This window comes from Saimiri boliviensis, chromosome 1 (assembly GCF_048565385.1).
Source record: "Saimiri boliviensis isolate mSaiBol1 chromosome 1, mSaiBol1.pri, whole genome shotgun sequence".
NCBI lineage: Eukaryota > Metazoa > Chordata > Mammalia > Primates > Cebidae > Saimiri > Saimiri boliviensis.
In genome coordinates, this window is record NC_133449.1 from 66709446 (window position 1) to 66731138 (window position 21693).

Sequence of the window (21693 nt, forward strand, 5' to 3'; positions counted from 1 at the left end):
CTTCCTAATCCATCCATTTTATTACATCATGCTCCAGTTCAAAAACCTTGAATAACATATGCCTTTCTACAGGATAAAGTTTTAGTTCTTAAATTATGCATTTAATACTTGCTTATCCTTAACTGCCTCTGCAACTAGATCGCCATGTGTCTGATAGTTTGCTGGTAAATCAAATGCAAGGAAATGCTGAGTAACTTACTCTTTCCAGAAAAGAAAACCAAAACTCATTTTGCTCTTCATTTTTATTCCTTTCTTTCTGTCTCGAAGATAGAAAAGATGTCAGAAGGCACAGAAACCATGTTACAACTGAGGATGAAAGATACATTCTAAAGATAGTAGTGCTGGAAGACAAGGCAAGGTTCCTGAATATATTACAGAGCTATTGCACCAGCACCGGACCACCTATATGAAGATTTCTGTTACGAGATAAATATACCTCTTATTTAACAAACAATTGGTGAGGTTTTCTGTTAGTTGAAACTGAAACTCTAAACGACACAATTTAATCATTTAAATTTTAGATTAGGTAATAACTAAGGCCACACAATTTAATTCCTTATCTAAACCAGGACAATGGGCATAAATGGGTGGCATGTAGCATAGCATGTAGCAGATATAAACCAAGATGACAAGTTATGCTAGTAGTAACTAACTAGGAAACATATGAAATAAAACATAAAGATCCTCTCTAATAGCTATATGTAAAAATAAATAAAAGAATAAATTTAATCCCCACAAAATGTTCAAGAACTTTATGGAAGAAAAAAACACAAAACTTGCTAAAGGCCATAAAATGAAATCTAAATAGACCAACCATGTTCTTTGTTTAAGACAAAGTCTGGCTCTGCTGCCCAGGCTGGATGGCCATGGTATGATCTTGGCTCACTGCAACCTTTCCACCTCTTGGGCAAGCAATCCTCCTGTCTTAGCCTCCTCCTGAGTAGCCTGGACTAAATGCACACACCACCGCACCTGACTAATTTTTGTGTTTTTTGTAGAAACAGGGTTTCACCCATATTGCCCCAGGCTGGTCTCAAACTACTGAGCTCAAGCAATCTGCCTGCCTCAGCCTCTCAAAATGCTAGGATAATAAGTATGAGCCACCAGCCAACAAGCCATGTTTTTTTGATTGACAAATTCAACATATCATTAAATTCCAGTAAGTTTTTTTTTTTTTTTTTTTAAGAGAACTTAAAATGATTCTAAAACTAACGTGCAGGAATTCTCAAGATTAAAGAAAATTAATTTAAATAAAGAGGAAAAACATTAACCAGAAAGAATAAACAATGAAAAAGAACTCTACAAGAAAGATAGGGAAATATTATGAAGTTATAATTGTTGTAACTGAAACCACATAGTACTGTCACAACAGAAGAGCATGAAACACATCTATGTACACAGAATTTATACACATAAAACAGGCATTTCAAACTAACAAGGATAGATAAATGACGCATAAATAGTGTCGAGGCTAAGTGGTTCCTATTTTGGAAATAATACTGACTCCAATCATACATTATCCTGCAAATAATGGAATAAGGAATAAAATGTTTCAAGCACAAGGCATTTCTTCTCAAAAAGACAAAAGAAAAAAAGCAGGCCAGGAACAGTGACTCAAGCTGTAATCCCAACTTTGGGAGGCCGAGGCAAGAGGATCACCTGAACCCAGGCGTTTGAGAACACCTTGGGCAACACAGTGAGACCTTTTATCTACCAAAAAAAAAAAAAAAAAACACCACCCAAAAAATTAGCTATGCGTGGTAGCTTGACCTGTAGTCCCAAGCTCTGGAGGCTAAGGCGGGAGGATTAGCTGAGCGTGGGAGGCGGTGGTGGCAATGAACCAAAATTGTGTTACTGCACTCCAGTCTGGGTGACAGAGTGAGACCCTCAAAAAGAAAAGATGGGCACATGTCCTCAGGACCTCCTGAGGCTGTGTCACAGGCAAAAAAAATATGAGAAAAAGAAAAAAACGCAGAAGCCACAGAATACCAATACATTTGAGTACATAAAAATTTCAAACTTGAAATATATATACATAACAAAAACAACAGAAAATACTTCTTACATATAATGCAAAATTAGTGTCTAGGATGCACGATATTAATGCACCTTCAAATAAGTATTTTTTTAAAAGACAGAAATAACAGAAAAATAGTAAAAGATACAGATAACTTGAGGGCAGGGGGAGTGCATCAAGATGGCTGAGAGAAGCCAGTGCCAGAATGCAGCTCACAGCGATTGAGATGCAGAGGGCTGGAGGACTTCACGGTTCCAAAGGAGGCACAGGTTTCTTTCCTGTGGGACTGACAGGGCACTGGAATTGGGCCCAGGGAAGGAGCTGCAGGGTGACAGCTGCCCATGGGGGCAAATCAAGACTGGGTAAAACGTGCAGCCAGCTCAGAGCCCCTTGGAGTTCTGTTTCAGATCCTGTGCTTGCCTCAACCCTCCTGCAACCCATGGTCCACGAGGGCACGGCCGGATGGTGGGGCACCGTGGATGCAAATCTGAGCATCAGCTACCGCCTGGCTTGGCAAGTTGCCTCAGGGATCTGGGCAGGAGTCTGGACTAACACCAGCCAGACGGACCATCCCACTCTGTGAGAGATGCCATTGGGAAGGCGGGGCTCATATCACCTGCAAACAAACTCCAGGGAAGGACCACCCACCCAACAACCTGACTGAACCCGAGAGCACCCAGCAATGCCTTCTACAGGCCAAAAAAGCAGCTCCAACCTCAATAGAAAAAAAAAAAAAAGTACATTCAAGAGACTCCTCCTGAAATCACGAACTTCAAAGATTAAAGAGATAAATCCACGAAGATGGGAAAAAAACAGCGCAAAAAGGATGTAACCACCAAAGAACAGAACACCTCTTCTCCCAGGGATCACAACTCCTCACCATCAAGGGAACAAAAAAAGACAGAGAATGTGTCTGACGAACTTCCAGAAGCAGGCTTCAGAAGGTAGGTAATAACAAACTCCTCTGAGTTAAAAGACCATGTTCTAACCCAATGCAAAGAAACTAAGAACCATGAAAAAAGGTTAGATGAAATGCTAACTAGAATAACCAGTTTAGAGAAGAACATAAATGACTTGATGGAGCTGAAAAACACGGCATGAGAACTTCATGAGGCATACACAAGTTTCGACAGCGAAATTAATCAAGCAGAAGAAAGAATATCAGAGATAGAAGATCAAATCAATGAAATAAAATGAGAAGGCAAGATTAGAGAAATCAGAGTGAAAAGAAATGAACAAAGCCTCCAAGAACTAAGGGATTATATGAAAAAACCTAATCTACGCTTGACTGGCATACCTGAACGTAACGGGGAGAATGAATCCAAGTTGGAAAACACTCTTCAAGATACTATCCAAGAGAACTTTCCCAACCTAACAAGGCACGCCAACATTCAAATCCAGGAAATACAGAGACCACCACAAAGATATTCCTCAAGAAGAGCACCCAAGGCACACAGTTGTCAGATCCATCAGGGTTGAAATGAAGGAAAAAATCCTAAAGGGCAGCCAGAGAGACAGATCGAACCGCCCACAAAGGAAAGACCATCAGACTCTCCGCAGAAACCCTGCAAGCTAGAAGAGAGTGGGGGCCAATATTCAACATCGTTAAAGAAAAGAACTTTCAACCCAGAATTTCATATGTGGTCTAACTAAGCTTCATTAAGTGAAGGAGAAATAAAATTATTCATGGACAAGCAATTGCTGAGATATTTTGTTGCTACAAGACCTGCTTTACAGGAGCTACTGAAGGAAGTACTAAAAAGGGAAAGGAACAACCAGTACCAGTCACTGCAAAAATGTATCAAATAGTAAAGAATAACAACGCAATGAAGGAGCCACATCAATTAATGGGCAACATAACCAGCCAGTAACAAAATGGCAGGATCAAATTCAAACATAACAATATTAACATTGAATGTAAATGGCCTAAATGCCCCAATCAAAAGACACAGACTGGCAAACTGGATAAAACGTCAAGACCCATCAGAGTGCTGTATTCAGGAGACCCATCTCACATGCAAAGACTCACATAGACTCAAAATAAAGGGATGGAAGAAGATTTGCCAAGCAAATGGAGAGAGAGAGAAAAAAAGCAGGGGTAGAAATCCTCATCTCTGATAAAATAGACTTTAAACCAACAAAGATCAAAAGAGACCAAGAAGGGCATTATATAATGGTAAAAGGATCAATGCAACAAGAAGAGCTAACTATACTAAATATTTATGCACCCAGTGCAGAAGCACCCAGATACATAAAGCAAGTTCTTAAAGACCTACAAAGAGACTTGGACTCCTGCACGGTAATAGTGGGAGACTTTTAACACTCCACTGACAATACTGGACAGATCAACAAGACAGAAAGTCAACAAGGATATCCAGGACTTGAATGCAGATCTGGACCAAACGGACCTAACAGACATTTACATGACACTCCCCCTCAAATCCACAGAATACACATTCTTCTCAGCACCACATTGCACTTACTCCAAAACTGACCGTATAACCGGAAGTAAATCATTCCTCAGCAAAGGCAAAAGAAGGGAAATCATAACAAACAGTCTCTCAGACCACGGCACAATCAAATTAGAACTCAGAATTAAGAAAAGCACTCAAAACCGCACAATCACATGGAAACTGAACTTGCTCCTGAATGACGAATGGATAAATAATGAAATGAAGGCAGAAATAAAAATGTTCTTTGAAACCAATGAGAATGAAGACACAACATACCAGATCCTATGGGACACATTTAAAGCAGTGTCCAGAGGGAAATTTATAGCAATAAATGCTCACATGAGAAAGAAGGAAAGATCTAAAATCAACACCCTATTGTCAAACCTCAAAGAGCTAGAGGAGCAAGATCAAAAAAACTCAAAACCTAGCAGAAGACAAGAAATAACTAAGATCAGAGCAGAACTGAAGGAGACAGAGACAGAAAAAACCCTTCAAAAAAAAAAAAATCAATAAATCCAGGAGCTGGTTTTTTGAAAAGATCAACAAAATAGACCGTTAGCTAGATTAATAAAAAAGAAGAGAGAGAAGAATCAAACAGATGTAATTAAAAACGGTAAAGGGGAGATCACCACCAATTCCTCGGAAATACAAATTACCATGAGAGATTACTACAAACAACTCTATGGCACATAAACCAGTAAATCTGGAAGAAATGGATAAATTCCTGAACATTTGCACACTCCCAAGAGTAAGCCAAGAAGAAGCTGAAACCCTGAACAGACCAGTAAGAAGGTCTGAAGTTGAGGCAGCAATTAATAGCCTACCGACCAAAAAAAGTCCAGGTCCAGACAGGTTCACAGCTGAATTCTACCAGACATACAAAGAGGAGCTGGTACCATTCCTGCTGAAACTATTCCAAACAATACAAAAAGAGGGATTCCTGCCTAACTCTATGAGACCAACATCATCCTGTTACCAAAATCTGGCAGAGGCACAACTAAAAAAGAAAACTACAGGCCAATATCCATGATGAACACTGATGCAAAAATCTTCAATAAAATACTGGCAAACCAAATCCAACAGCACATCAAAAAGCTTATCCACCATGACCAAGTAGGCTTCCTCCCGGGAATGCAAGGCCAGTTCAACATACACAAATCTTTAAACGTAATTCACCACATAAACAGAACCAAAGACAAAAACCACATGATTATCTCAATAAATGCAGAGAAGGCCTTCAACAAAATTCAACAGCCTTCTCTGCTAAAAACTCTCAATAAACTAGGTATCAATGGAATGTATCTCAAAACAATAAAAGCTATTTATGACAAACCCACAGCCAATATCATATTGAATGGGCAAAAATTAGAAACATTCCCTTTAAAAACTGGCACTAGACAAGGATGCCCTCTCTCACCACTCCTATTCAATATAGTATTGGAAGTTCTAGCCAGAGCAATTAGGCAAGAAAAGAAATAAAGGGCATTCAATTAGGAAAAGAAGAAGTCAAACTGTCCTTATTTGCAGACAACACGATCATATACTTAGAAGACCCCACAGTCTCAGCCCAAAACCTCCTTAAGCTGATAAGCAACTTTGGCAAAGTCTCAGGATACAAAATCAATGTGCAGAAATCACAAGCATTCCTATACACCAATAACAGGCAAACAGAGAGACAAATCATGAGCGAACTCCCATTTACAACTGATACAAAGAGAATAAAATACCTAGGAATACAACTAACAAAGGAGGTGAAAGATCTCTTCAAGGAGAACTACAAACACCGATCAAGGAAATAAGAGAGGACACAAACAGATGGAAAAACATTCCATGCTCATGGTTAGGAAGAATCAACATTGTGAAAATGGCCATACTGCCCAAAGTAATTTATAGATTCAATGCTATCCCCATCAAGCTACAATTGACCTTGTTCACAGAACTGAAAAAAACCATTTTAAACTTCATATGGAACCAAAAGAGAGCCCGCATAGCCAAGACAATCCTAAGCAAAAAGACCAAAGCTGGAGGCATCACGCTACCTGACTTCAAACTATATTACAAGCCTACAGTAATCAAAGCAGCATGGTACTGGTACCAAAACAGAGTAGACCAATGGAACAGAACACAGGCCTCAGAAGCAATGCCACACATCTACAACCACCTGATCTTTGACAAACCAGACAAAAAGCAGCATTGGGGAAAGGATTCCCTGTTTAATAAATGGTGTTGGGAAAACCGGCTAGCCATATGCAGGAAGCTAAAACTGGACCCGTTCCTTACACCTTATACAAAAATTAACTCGAGATGGATTAAAGATTTAAAACATAAGAACTAACACCATAAAAACCCTACAATAAAACCTAAGAAAACCATTCAGGACATACGCACAGGCAAGGACTTCATGACTAAAACACCAAAAGCAACGGCAACAAAAGCCAAAACAGACAAATGGGACCTAACTAAACTTAAGAGCCTCCGCACAGCAAAAGAAACAATCATTAGGGTAAACCAGCAACCAACAGAATGGGAAAAAATTTTCACAATCTACCCATCAGACAAAGGGCTAATATCCAGAATCTACAAAGATCTAAAGCAGATTTACAGGAAAAAAAGAAACCCATTCAAAAGTGGGTGAAGGATATTAACCGACACTTTTCAAAAGAACACAAATATGCGGCCAACAAACATATGAAAAAATGTTATCATTGGTCATTAGGGAAATGCAAATCAAAACAACACTGAGATACAATCTCACAACAGTTAGAATGGCGATCATTAAAAAATCTGGAGATCACAGATGCTAGAGAGGATGTGGAGAAATAGGAACACTTTTGCACTGTTGGTGGCAGTGTAAATTAGTTCAACTACTGTGGAAGACAGTGTGGCGATTCCTCAAGGATCTAGAAATAGAAATTCCATTTGACCCAGCAATCCCATTACTGGGTATATACCCAAAGGATTATAAATCATTCTATCATAAAGACACATGCACACGTATATTCACTGTGGCGCTGTTTATGATAGCAAAGACCTGGAACCAACCCAAATGCCCATCAATGATAGACTGGACAAGAAAAACGTGACAAATATACACCATGGAATACTATGCAGCCATAAAAAGAAAATTAGTTCGTGTCCTTTATAGAGATATGGATGAACCTAGAAACCATCATTCTCAGCAAACTAACGCAAGAACAGAAAACCAAACACCACATGTTTTCACTCATAGGTGGGTGATGAACAGTGAGAACACTTGGGCACAGGTAAGGGAACACCACTTGCCGGGCTGGCTGGGGGAGGGGGGACAGTAGACCTAGGGAGGAGGGAGAGGGATAACACCAGGAGAAATGCCTGAAGTAGGCAACAGGGGTGGTGGGGGCAGGGGATGAAGACAGCAAACCACCATGGTATGTATGTACCTATGCAACAATCCTGCAGGATGCAGGATGTGCACATGTACCCCAGAGCCCAAATAAAATAAAAAAACAAAAAAATGGATAAAAAAAAAGATATAGACAACTCACTAAAACAGTTGATATAGCTAACAATTACATAAAAAGTTCATGAATAATCAGAAGGATGCAAATTAAAATTAGTTATCATTTAAGCTGAAGAAATTAAAATGCTGTAATACTTTCATAAATTACCAGGTAGTAAATTATTAGTTATTTAGTGAGCAAACTATTATCCATTACTGCACATGCTATAAACCTACCATTCCATTGGGTAGGTATCACCTTAAAAAACACTATCATAAATGTCAAAAGATGGCCTGTGAAGGTATACAAGGTGTTAACTAAAGTTCTATTTCTAGAAATAACCCAAGAATCAATCAGTAAGGAATTGGTAAAATATCTGTAGTATATTCAGAGAAACACCATAGAGAAGTTAAATAGAATGAGGAAAATCTAAATATACTAACAGGCTTAGATTACCAAATCAAATTATTGAGAAATGTGTGCTATAGAACCCCTATAAAGTGGGCATTCCACAGCAAGTAGAAAAATTAAATTAATAGAATACATAGCTGAGTGGAGCAAAATGGTTGAAGCATACACTGTTTATCCCAACCCCAGCAGGACCACCAAATTTTAACTATCTGCACACAAAGCATCATCACAACCACCAAATATCAGGTGAGCAATCACACTACCTGGTTTTAACTGTTATCACTGAAAGCAGCACTGAAGAGGGCAGGAGAGACAGCCTTGAATCCCTGATAACATACCTCCCCCATCTGGCCCCACAACATTGACAGAGTCTGTGCACTTTGGGAAGGGACAGTGCAGTAACTGGGGGACTTTACACTGAACTCAGTGATGCTGTCACAGCAGACAGCAAAGCCATGCCGGACTCAGCCAGCACCCATGCACTGAAGTAGCCTTTGGATTAGACCGTGCCAGAAAGGAATCACCAATCCCAGCAATAAGAACCTGAATTTCTTGGCAAGCTTCACCACCACGGGCTAAAGTGCTCCAAGGTCTTAGGTAAACCTGCAAGACAGTCTAGGACACAAGGAGTGCAACTTCTAGGCAACCCTTATGGCTGGGGCTGGGATTAGAGCCAGTGGACCAAGGGAGGTGCCACCTGGGAAAACTGGATATCCATATGCATTAATGAACCTGGAACCCTCTCACTCACCATATATAAAAATCAAATAAAAATAGATTACAGACTTTTACATAAGATCTCAAACTATGAAACTACTATAAAAATATTGGAGGAATTCTCCAGAACGACAGTCTGGGCAAAAATTTCTTCTGTAAGACCCCACAAGCATAGGCAAATGCTGTACAAACATGGACAAATGGGAACACAACAAGTTACAAAGCTTCTGCAGAGCAAAGCAAACAACAGAGACAACCCACAAAATGAGTGTAAACATTTGCAAACTATCCATCTGACAAGGGACTAATAACCAGAATATATAAGGAACTCAAGCCACTCTACAAGAAAAAAAATCTAATAATCCGATTAAAAAAAAATGGGCAAAAGATCTGAAGAAAGATTTCTCAGAAGACAACACACAAATGACAAAAAGGCACATTAAACACTGATCATCAGAGAAACGCAAATGAAAACTACAATGAGATATCATCTTACCCTAGCTAAAGTGGCTTTTATCCAAAAGATAGGCAAAAACAAATGCTGGCCAGGATGTGGAGAAAAAAGGGAACCCTAAGTACATAGTTGGTGGGAACGTAAATTAGTACAACCACTATAAAGAGCAGTTTGGAGGCTCCTAAAAAAACTAAAAATAGGATCTACCATACAATCCAGCAATCCCACTACTGGGTATATACCCAAAAGAAAAGAAATCTGTGTATCAAAGCGGTATCTGCACTCCCATGTTTCTTGATGCAGCGTTTCCATTAGCCAAGATATTTGGAAGCAATCTAAGTGTCCATTAACAGATGAATCAAGAAAATGTGGTACATATACACAATGGAGTATTATTCAGCCCTAAAAAAAGAATGAGATTCAGTTATTTAAAATAACATAGATAGAACTGGAAGTCATTATGTTAAGTGAAATAAGACAGGCACAGAAAGACAAAGGTAACATGTTCTCACTATTTCTGGGATCTAAAAAAAATCCCACAAATTTGTGGGATCTAAACCAACTGAACTCATGGACACAGAAGGTAGAAGGATGGTTATAAGGCTGGGAAGAGTATATACCCAAAATAGTAGGAGGTAACAGAGGGTAGTAGGAAGCAGGGAGTAGGGGGGGATAATTAACGGGTAGCCCCCTCAAAAAAACAGAATCATTAAGACCTAGTATTAGCTAGCATAACAAGGTGACTATAGTAAAAAATAATTTAATGGTACACTTTTAAGTAATTAAAAGAGTATAATTGGATTGTTTGATACACAAAGAATGGTTAAGAGGATATATATCCCATTTTCCACAGTGTGATTATTACACACTGCATGCCTGTATCTATATATCTCATGTACCTCATAAATATATATACCTTACTATGTACCCACAAAAATTAAAAACTAGAACATTTTTAAGATATAAAATTTTTTTAACACCCTATTAAAAACATACACACACAAACACACACACACACACACACACACACACACACACACAGACACACACCCTTACAGGTGAGATACATATACAACTTTTTACTTAACATAAATCTCATTCTTAAAGGATAATTTAATTCTATACATATTATCTATGGACATATAAATTGAAGCATAGAAATGATCTAGAAAGATTATAAAAGTTGATACTTCTAAGGAAGTAAAAGCCCAAAGAATGCACACTCTGTGATTTTGTTTATATAAAGTTGAAAACAGGCAAAACTCAATTATGGCATCAGAAATCAAGTTAGTGGTTACCTGTGAGAAGAAGGGAGGGTGTAAGAATTGGAAAGATATAAGCAAGCGACTTCCAGGATACTGTCAATGTTCTGTTTTGTGACCTAGGTACCGGATTCACAGATGTTTGGTATTTTTGTCCTATATAAGTATTTTCTCCTAGTCTGTTGTTATTTAATATCATATATACCACTATATAAGTATGAAGAAGTCTTAATTTCAACATATCTGAAATAACGCACATATAACCTGTTAAGCTAATAATTATATTTCTATGCGTATTTCTGTATGTACACCATCCTTAAGCAAAAAAGTTAAGCTAAACAACAGTGATAAAACATTTAAGACCTAAATCCAGTTTACCTGTGCTTTTTTCTTTCCTGGAACACATATTTTCACATTTTTTCCTTTTATTGTAAGAGGTGTTGTTTCAATGTGCTTCATGATTGCAGTAATTGCCTCTTTAAATTCCATTTCTAGGTAAGCCTAAAATGAAATTTATTCCATCATTAGTCACAAACCTAACTTTACAAGTTCCTGCATTTTAAAATGGACTTAATTCTTTCTTTTGTAACATCAAACCATGAAATTACCTCAAGTCATGGTTGTTCTTGCCTGTCTTTTTATTTTGCTCAAGTGTAATTTGATTAAGGATGTTTCACACATGAAATGGACATTTAACCTTACAGAATTTCTATTAAAAAAAAAATCCAGCCGGGCACAGTGGTTCAAGCCTGTAATCCCAGCACTTTGGGAGGCCTAGGCGGGTGGATCACGAGGTTGAAAAATCAAGACCATCCTGGTCAACATGGTGAAACCCCGTCTCTACTAAAAATACAAAAAATTAGCTGGGTATGGTGGCACGTGGCTGTATTCCCAGCTACTCAGGAGGCTTGAGGCAGGAAAATTGCTTGAAACCAGGAGGCAGAGATTGCAGTGAGCCGAGATGGTGCCATTGCACTCCAGCCTGGGTAACAAGAGCGAAACTCCGTCTCAAAAAAAAAAAAAAAAAAAAAAAATCCAGGCAGGCTCATGGAACAAGAGGAAATAAGAAGACATCAGTGAACAATAGGAGGGAAGGGAAGATATGGTCCAGTTTTGTGGTAGGGCTGACATTTTAAAGGCTTCTTGCAACAAAGACAACACTATCACTATGTTCCCTGTCCTGACTCACAACTTTAAAATTTTTTTGTTAATTTTTTTAAAAAATTGAGAGTGGGTCTTGCTATGCTGCTCAGGCAGGTCAATCAATCCTCCAGCCTTGACCTCCCAAAGTACTGGGATTACACGCTTGAGCCACACCACACCTGGCCCTACCTGACAATTTTTTTTTTTTTTTTTTTGGAGACAGAATTTTACTCTGTCATCCAGGCTGAAGTGCAGTGACACAATCTTGGGTCACTGCAACATCTACCTCCAGGGTTCAAGAGATTCTCCTGCCTCGATCTCCCAAGTAGCTGGGATTACAAGTGCCCGCCACTATGCCCAGCTAATTTTTATATTTTTAGTAAAGATGGGCGGGGTTTCACCATTCTGGCCAGGCTGGTCTCAAACTCCTGATCTCGGGGTGATCCACCTGCCTCAGCCTCCCAAAGTGTTGGGGTTACAGGCATGAGCCAACTCACCCAGCCTTAACTCACTATTTTATATTGTGCTTAAAGATTGTTCACAGTTCTTAACTTTCATCATGTGAGTTACAGGAATATAACCCACAGACAATACTTACCATACAAGGAAATAATTTGTTTTAGTATAATCTTACTGGTGTTCTAAAGCAATGACTGGCAAACTATGGCATACTACCTATAGTTTTTTGGAACACACCATGCTTGCTCATTTATATACTACTTATAGTTGTTTTTGTACTAGAATGGCAGAGCACAGCAGTTGTACAGCTGGTTCATAAAACTAAAAATATTTATCTGGCCCTTTGCAGAAAAAGTGGGCAAACCCTTGTATTAAAGGATATAAAATATTATTTTGGGGCCTTGTTCATTCACATCCAAACATTTATATTAACTCTCAAAGAACAAATATGCAAGCAGTACAAGCAGCTAAGAGACCCAACAGCAGTTTACAGAATCATTAAAGCAATTACTTTGTATGAATTTTTACCACAGACTAAATGACTCACCTCCTTTCTATATGGAACAATCAAGACATCATTCACTTTCCCAAATGGTTGAAATAATTTTCTAACATCTTCTTCAGTACAACCATCCTCTGGTAATTCAGATATAAGAAGAACTGAACCACAATGCAGTGATTGTTCTTTCCGAAGCTATTTTTGAAGTGAAAGAAAATTTACAATAAACCAAATCAAGCTACAATGTATAGTAATAATTTTCTATATAATTTCTTCTACAACTAATATTAGTACATTAAAGAGTCTTTTCCAAATATTTTACCCATTTTTCTTTTTCCTTCACCATCCTTTTACCCAATTTTTGAAAATCACAGTTTACAATTTTAACACTTGATTTTAAAGTAGTAAGAAATACTACTTATATTTTTAAACCCAGAAATGGTTTATAGGTGCTCTTTTCTGTTTATAGCATCTTATAGCAAAGAAGATCTATGGAATGGTCCAAGGCCATTAGAGAAAGTTTTTCCAAGAAACTACATGGCCCACCAACAAGTGAAGCTGAAATTACAGCTTTGCTCACCCTCTGTTCTAATAATTGAAAATGATCTCTAGACAGATATATTTTAAAAAATTCATATGTAACGCATACCATTTGAATACACTGTAGTACCAACTTTACCACCTATGTTAAAAATTAGAGCCAGACATGGTGGCTCATATCTGTATCCCAGTGCTTTGGGAGACCAAGACAGAAATACTGCCTGAGGCCAGGAGTTCAAGACCAGGATGGGCAACATACTAAGACTCTATCTCTATTAAAAAAAAAAAATTTTTTTAAACATCCAGGTGGGTGTGGTAGCGTCTACCTGCAGACTTAGCTACCTGGGAGCCTGAGCCATGAGAAAACTTGAGCTCAGAAATTTGAGGCTGCAGTGAATTATGACTGCGCCACTGCAATTCAGCCTGGGTGAGAGAACATGACCCCATCTCTCAAAAAATTTTTTTTTCTTTTTTACTAAATAAGAAAGCTTTTTAAAAAGTTCTACTGCCACCAAACTACAGGTCTTGAAACAAAATGAAAATAACTTTATATATATTAATAATCTTATAAGACTAATTCAGCCTCTTCAAAATCGTCCCCTATATTCAAAAATTTCTTCCCAATGCTCTTCAAAATTCTGTACTTACTGGTTGATTATTGTAAGTTTATCCTTCTAAACGTAAGTTCTTTGGGGCAGGGAACAGAAGATGCTGAGAGTCTTTAACGTATTTAGATACTGTGGAGAGCAATGCATACCATACCTAATTACCTGAAGACTTATTGATATTAAAATATACAAAATATTTGATAATTGGGCCTATTAGGATTTTATCTGAAGACAGTCTTTTGATGTTTTAATATATTATTTAATAATGATTTAATAAACATATATAATAAAACAATACCTCAGTATTGTAACCAATGCATTACAATCAAAATACACCAATATATCAGTACCAAAAACTACATTTTACACTGTACAACAGAGTATTTGACTTCTGAACTGTACCACAAAAAGCACAGAAGAGATGAATAATGATCAATTCTCAGGGGAGGCTCACTCTTACACCTTACAAAAAAAGATTACAAAAGCTCAGTAACGCTGCTGGTGATTATTTAGTTTCCCAATCAGAGAGTAAAACTTACCACAATAATCTGCTTTTGAGGCTAGCCAAAAATGCCAAACCATCAAAATGTTCTCTTTTGACACATCAAATACAAACCACTGGCAATCCTAAGCTACAAGATTTTGAACTTTGGACTTTTACTATATTCATAAGAAAAACCAGTGAAATACTCCATACTGAAATCATTTAACAACTCATGATTTCAAAGTTACTGGAAATACAGAATTAAAAAGTTAAGACGACTTCGTTTTTTTTCTTGAGACAGGGTCTCTCTCTGTAGCCCAACTTGGAGTGTAGTAGTGTGATCTCAGCTCACTGCAACCTCTGCCTCCCGGGTGGGTTCAAGTGATCCTCCTACCTGAGCCTCCCATAGCCTGGGACTATAGGTGCCTGCCACCATGCCCAGCTCATTTTGATACTCTGTTACTTTTTGTAGAGAGGGGGTTTCACCATTTGCTCTGGCTGGTCTCAAACTCTTAAGCTCAAGTGATCCACTCTGGTGTCCCAAAGTGCTGGGATTCAGGCATGAGCCACCATGCCAGGCAACAACTTGTTTTCTGGTTGTCATAGCAAATGTATGAATACTTGCACTAATAAAGATTTACAAAGCCAGGCATAGTGGCTCATGCACTTAAGGAGGCTGACATGGAAGGATTGATTGCCTGACCCTAGCCTGAGCAACATGGCAAGATCCCATCTCTATAAAAAATAAAAACTTACCTGAGCATGGTGGCTGTGCTGCCACCACAACTGTAGTGCCAGCTACTTGGGAAGCAGAGGTAGGAGGATCACTTGAGCCCAGGAGATAGAGGCTACAGTGAGCCATGTTTGCACCACGACACTCTGTATCTCCAAAAATAATTACTAATTAAACAATTACCTTTCGCTGGAGAGAAACAGCTTTATCAGACATCTGTTTACATTCTGGTGAAGTATCATCTTCAAGATTCTTTGATTTACAACGAACAGAATGTCCTCCTAGATTTGAATCGCTCTTTGAAGTGCTTGTAGATTTAACTGATGGTTTTGTTCCACTGCCAGTTTTAGGCTTTTGTGCTGGTGAATGTCCCTTATCAACAGCTTCAAGATGCTTCTGTTTATTAAATTCTGTCCCATGCCCAGATTGTTGTACTACATCTTCCAATGCCTTTTTCCTATCTAGTAAAAAGACATAAAAAACAATTTCAATTGAAAAGAAATTAAAGTAGGAGCCATCTCAGGACATAATTTTAAAAATATAGAGCTATTCTCAAGCTAACCAGGGAGCACACAGATGAAAAAAATCTAGTCTTTATTCACTCAGAAGGCTTTTACACGAAGAAGTTCCTTTATTTAGTAGGCTTCCCTTATACCAGTGATCCTCAAAGTTTTGGTTTCGAGTTGCTTTACACTTACTGAAGACTCCAAAGATTTGTTCTATTTATTGATATTTACCATATTAGAAATATAAAATTTAAAATATTTATTAATTCATATATTAGGTTGTTGCAAAAGTAACTGCAGTTTTTACCACTGAAAGTAATGGCAAAAAAGTAAACTCCCATATTAATGTAAATCTTTCTATAAAAACCATCCGTAATTCCCAAAACAAAATTAGTGAAATGAATAGCACTATTGTACCTTCTTCCACACATTTTAATGTTGTGCTTAAAAGAAAAAATCTAAATTCTTCTATCTGCTTCTGGATAAAGAAAATCCAGCCTCATGCAAATATGTAACAGGAAAAGAGAAGACCTCACAGTACTCTTAAAACATCTTGGGGACCCCAATCGGTCACTGCTTATGTAATTAAAAGTATTTTCATTTGAATTCAGCATTTTAGAGTATACTAGATACAGTAAGACCTGTTCAAAGTATTACTTTTTTATTTTTCAGGCCAGTGAGGTGAAGCAGTGGAAGTGTCAAAGGACCTCAGATATTAACTATGATTTCTTTCATTGTAGAAGGGAGTGTGTGTGTGTGTGTGTGTGTGTGCGCGCGTGCGCGCGCGCACGCACATGCTATTTCTGAAAGGGTCATTAAATCAGTATTAAGTCACAGGTTAAAAATAATTTCAAAACCATTTTAAATTAATCCACGGAATTCTATAATCAATTATTAAAGCAAACTAAGATGTTTCTACCATCCTTGGTTTTTAAACATGATGTTGGTAGACGCATATATTCACACACATTTCTTTGCCAAGTTACTAGAGGGAGTAACTCTGTGGGATGTGGGTTAGATTTCATTTCACAATTCTAAAATTTAATAAAATGGAACATTTCCCAAAATCCTAAAAAAAAGACATTTAAAAATTTAGTCAAAATAAGTACATTATTTCATGGCCATCAGTGTACCTGATGATCTCACTGATCTTCTGGGTATCCTTTCGGGGCTAACTGATCGAAAGCATTTCGGACTACCCCTAAACGGATTTTTAATTCGATATGGTGAACGGGATCTGGATCTGGATCTGGATCTGTATCTAGAAATGAAACGATGGCAAATTCTTGGACTTCGGCTTCTTGGTCTATACATGTAACGCATTGGGCTTCGAGATCGATGGATTCTGTGACTTGAGCTTGATCTTCTAGAACGCCTAGGACTGGGGGAATGAGAACGTCTTCGTGGAGTTTCATTTTCTTTTCTATTACCCTCATTTCTGTAAGCAGGGGGAAAAAAAGTTAGTGATTAGCAATTTAATGTAAATGTAAATGATACTAAATGACAGAAGTACCTACTTAAAAACAGACTGTTAACAACACCAAACGCTGATAAAAGATATGTACTTAAAACAAAAATCTGTTTGTTATCATGTGATTCAGCCTTATGGGTGAGTAAGAAACAATCAGAGCAGTTTATCAGCCCTCCAAACTGCTTGGATGTCTGTTTTCTAGATTACGATGAATATGATTATGAATTTCTCTAGTTTTTCCTGTACCAATATTATATCCAATTATGTTTTTAAAGTATTAAATTATGTAAAGAACTTAGAAAATGATTTACATAAACAGATGTATTAAATAATATTTTCCAGAAAGATTATGCCATCTCTAAATATGATTTGATTTCTATATGTGTGTGTACACCCATAAACTGAGTAGGATCCCCTAGGGGATACAGAACTTAACAATACCACTCCTAGCACTCAAGGCATTTACAACAGAAGATGTCATAAACATAAAATAATAATGTCAGAATAAAATATTTTCAGAAAAGATTAAAGAAAGTAGTTTAGGGGAGGGGCTGTATCACATTTAAGCTGGAGTAAGAAAGATTCATAGAGGTTTTTGCATTTGTCTACTGTTTAAATTACAAAAATAGAACTCAAAAGAATCACTATTTTAAAATTAAGTGTTCACTTTTAAAAGATAATCAAGTTTTCATAATATTACTATTTTTAAAAATTACCTTCTTGATGGGAGGATCTCAGGATTCCAATCAGGATACCTATTTTGAAAATAAACAATATTAACTAACAGCTAAAATAAGACCATAAGGCTCAATTAATCTTTACTGGAAATAAAATATTTTAAGTATTTAATTCAATAAATAATCAAAGTATTATGCTAATAGGTATATCAGGGAAACACATTCCCCACACTTTAAAGGCCTAAACATTTACTTAAGTAAAATGGCCAGTCCATACACAAACATGTTAGAGATACAAGATAAAAGCTTAGGTTCAGGGTTAAAAAAGAGAAGACAATTCATCTACTTTACAGAACTCTAGAAAACACCATTCCTACCACCTTCTATGTGGCAACTCAAGAATACAACATGAATGGTGCCCCTTAACTTATGCCAATTGGTCCTCACAGAGATATATCCAGTAAGAGAAATCAGCAGAGAATTCATAGAAAACGGGGCTTTTCAAGTAGCCCTTAAAAAGATCTATTAATAGGCATGGATCAGGTTAGATTTCATGTAGTGGCAATACATAAACTAAGACTGGAGGCAAAACATAGGTGTTTTGTTCCAGGAACTGTCTAGCTGCAGCACAGAAATGATAAAAAGGAATTATAAAGGAGGAAACTTGGACAGGTTGTCTGTTGTCTCAGGTAGAGACAAATTATGAAGAGCCTTGAAATCAGGTAATGACGATACACAAAGGAAAAAACAATGGGAAGTTAATGAACATTTGTAAAAGAGGGTAACAGGAATGTTTTCAGAACAAGTGTAAACGAATATCTGGAATTAGAAAAAAAGGTAAGAGCTGAGATATTTAGAAATCAGGCATGTAGAAGCCAAATTACAGCCCTAAGAGCGAGACTAATACAAGACGGAGTTTATAGAAAAAAAGAGAGCCGAGACAGAATGTCATGCACATCAACAACTATAAAGCAGACTAAGGAGTAATCACAGAAAGAAGAACCAGTAGGAGAAACAGCAATATCACAGAAGCCTGAAGCCTAAGAAAAAGGCTGTGTCTTCACTCTCAACTTCTAGAAAATCTGAACTCTAACAGGCATTTGGACATGTTGATTGTATTAAATAAATAAATCACTACATTTAAGAATACAATTTCCGTAGCAAGATGAAAGCCAGGTAAGGAAATGGAGGCAGCAAACTTCTTACAAATCACCTATCAGGAAAATAAAGTTAAGTCAAAATTTAGTAAAATAGTTTGTCTTGACTGCTATTTGCCTCAGACATTGTTAATGAGCTAACCCCACAGCAATTCTCAATTCCCTTTTCCCTTGTTTGTCTTTATTACGACAACTAAAAAAAGCTAAATATTTGCTTTCCCACTATCTCTAGAAGATAGCCAGTGAAAGGTTCTAACCAATGGGACATAGGTACAAAACCCCCGGGAGGCATCTGAGAAAGCTTCTGCCTCATTCTTCCTACTTTGAGAATAGACATACTGTCTAGAGCACTTTTTAATTATGAGAGGACAAGCTATGAAGACAAAAAAGTTAACTTTAATTCAACATACCGATCACCTAGTGTCAACAATTCCCAATATATGTATTGTGTTCCATCTATTTCTACACTCTTTTTTAAAAACTTTCATTGCCCTGTAAAGATAAATTCCTAGTCTTATAGTGATTCGAAGCAAATCCTTTATAATCAAACAAAACTGGGTTTCACCATTAGGTGCTGTCATTTAATGGCTATTAAACTTAAAGCCAGTTACGTAGTATGTGTAAGCCTTAACTTTCTCACATATATGTGCTGGAAATGACAGTGATTAACAACACATGAAAGTTATTAAATTTCCAGAGCTCTCTAGTTTATGGTTCACAAAGTTTGAAGATTATTATTCAAGAGTTACTAATTATGGTTGGGCACGATGGCTCATGCCTGTAATCCCAACACTTTGGGAGGCTGAGGTAGGCAGACCATGCTTGAGTTCAAGAGTTTGAGACCAGCTTAGGCAACCTTGTCTCTACCAAAAATACAAAAAATTAGCCAAGTGAGTGGTCCTAGCTATTCAGGAGGCTGAGGTGAGAGAATCACTTGAACCCAGGAGGTGGAGGTTGAAGTTAGCTGAGAGAGTTAGTAAAAATATTGTTGATTTTCACTAGGTTCAGCTTCACCAGGTTTAGACCTGTTCACTAGGTAACACATGTTCTCATCTCTGCTGCTCAGGGCAGAAAGATAAAGCATAAATACGTTCTGCAAGCAGAATTTGGAAACACCTCTACACTGTCCAACTAGTCAAAAATGTGCTTCAGAAGCAGTAACGCTCCTAATATAGGTGGTATAACATAACTGTTAAGAGTAAGGACCCAGCCAGGCGCGGTGGCTCAAGCCTGTAATCCCAGCACTTTGGGAGGCCGAGGCGGGTGGATCGCAAGGTCAAGAGATCGAGACCATCCCGGTCAACATGGTGAAACCCCGTCTCTACTCAAAATACAAAAAATTAGCTGGGCATGGTGGCACATGCCTGTAATCCGAGCTACTCAGGAGGCTGAGGCAGGAGAATTGCCTGAATCCAGGAGGCGGAGGTTGCGGTGAGCTGAGATCACGCCATTGCACTCCAGCCTGGGTAACAAGAGCAAAACTCTGTCTTAAAAAAAAAAAAGTAAGGACCTGGTAACCGGTGTTATCTTTGTCCCAATGTGATGCAATAAATACACACATCACCTATGAAGTATTTGCCACAAAAATGTTCTCAGTGGATTTAATGCTAAGGAAACAAATAGGAAACTATAACAAGTGTGACATTCCACAAGACAAGTTTCCTGGACATTTCAAGGAAAAAGTCAACACTGTAAAAACACCCTCCTTGAACAACAACAACAAAAAAGACAAAACAAAAAACTAACAAAACAAAGAGTAGGCTATTCTAGATTAAAAGAGACAGCAATACATAAATCTTAACTGAATACTAGTTGGGGGTATGGATGGGGCAGACAAGAGTTATTAAAGGCATTCTGGAAACAAATGGGAAAACATAAATTCTGTTTATATCTTATAAGGCATTGGGGAATTATTAATCTACTTAGATGTGTTGTATCAGGTTATGCAGAACAATGTCCTTACTCTTAGGAAATAGAAGCATTTAGAAATGATGCCTTATAATGTCTGCAATTTATTTTCAAATAGTTCAGAAAAAAAAAGTATGAAGATACAATAAAGCAAACATTAACAACTAATGAATACAGATGAAGAATATACATTTTTCTTCCTTTTTCCCTTGAATATTTATTCTGAAAAATTTTTAAGCCATAAAAAAGTAGAAGGGATGGTAAATAAAGGTCCATGGGCTAAAATAGTTCTGATTAACTATTTGCTGCATGATGACAGGGAAACTGTCTCTGTGCCTCAGCTCTCTCACTGATAAAATCAGGAATAATCCATTACTTAACACTTTGTAGGTATTTCTGAAGACTAAATCATTTATGTAAAGTACTCAGCATGCCCAGCACACAATAAGCATAATTACCTATTTTTAATAGTAAAATTCTGATTCACTGTATCTTTCCTCAACTACTCGTGTCATAATCCAGAAAGATCCAATAAAGCCAAAGAGAATAAGCCATAAGAAACGCAGTAACTATCTAAATATATATCAATGGAGGAATGAGTAGAAAGAAGGTATATCCACATTAACGCAGCTTAAAAGCATAAAGAATGCAGAGCCCAAGCACCTAACCAAAGCTTATTTATTAAATTATTTTGCAGTGGAGAGAAAGTAATGAA

The 21693-nt window shown here is 37.5% G+C and overlaps 1 protein-coding gene across 6 annotated transcripts in view; it reads right to left on the reverse strand.

The window, feature by feature from the left end:
• The window catches only part of ZNF638 (zinc finger protein 638), a 167129-nt gene that overhangs the window by 56650 nt on the left and 88786 nt on the right, over positions 1-21693 (reverse strand). For all 6 annotated transcript variants that reach the window (XM_074398572.1, XM_074398569.1, XM_074398567.1 and 3 more), the window contains exons 4-8: positions 17953-17991; positions 16899-17203; positions 15443-15720; positions 12943-13089; positions 11172-11294 (exon numbers count right to left, since the gene is read on the reverse strand). In XM_074398572.1, coding sequence (XP_074254673.1) covers positions 11172-11294; positions 12943-13089; positions 15443-15720; positions 16899-17203; positions 17953-17991 — 892 coding nt within the window. The remainder of the gene's footprint in view (positions 1-11171; positions 11295-12942; positions 13090-15442; positions 15721-16898; positions 17204-17952; positions 17992-21693) is intronic.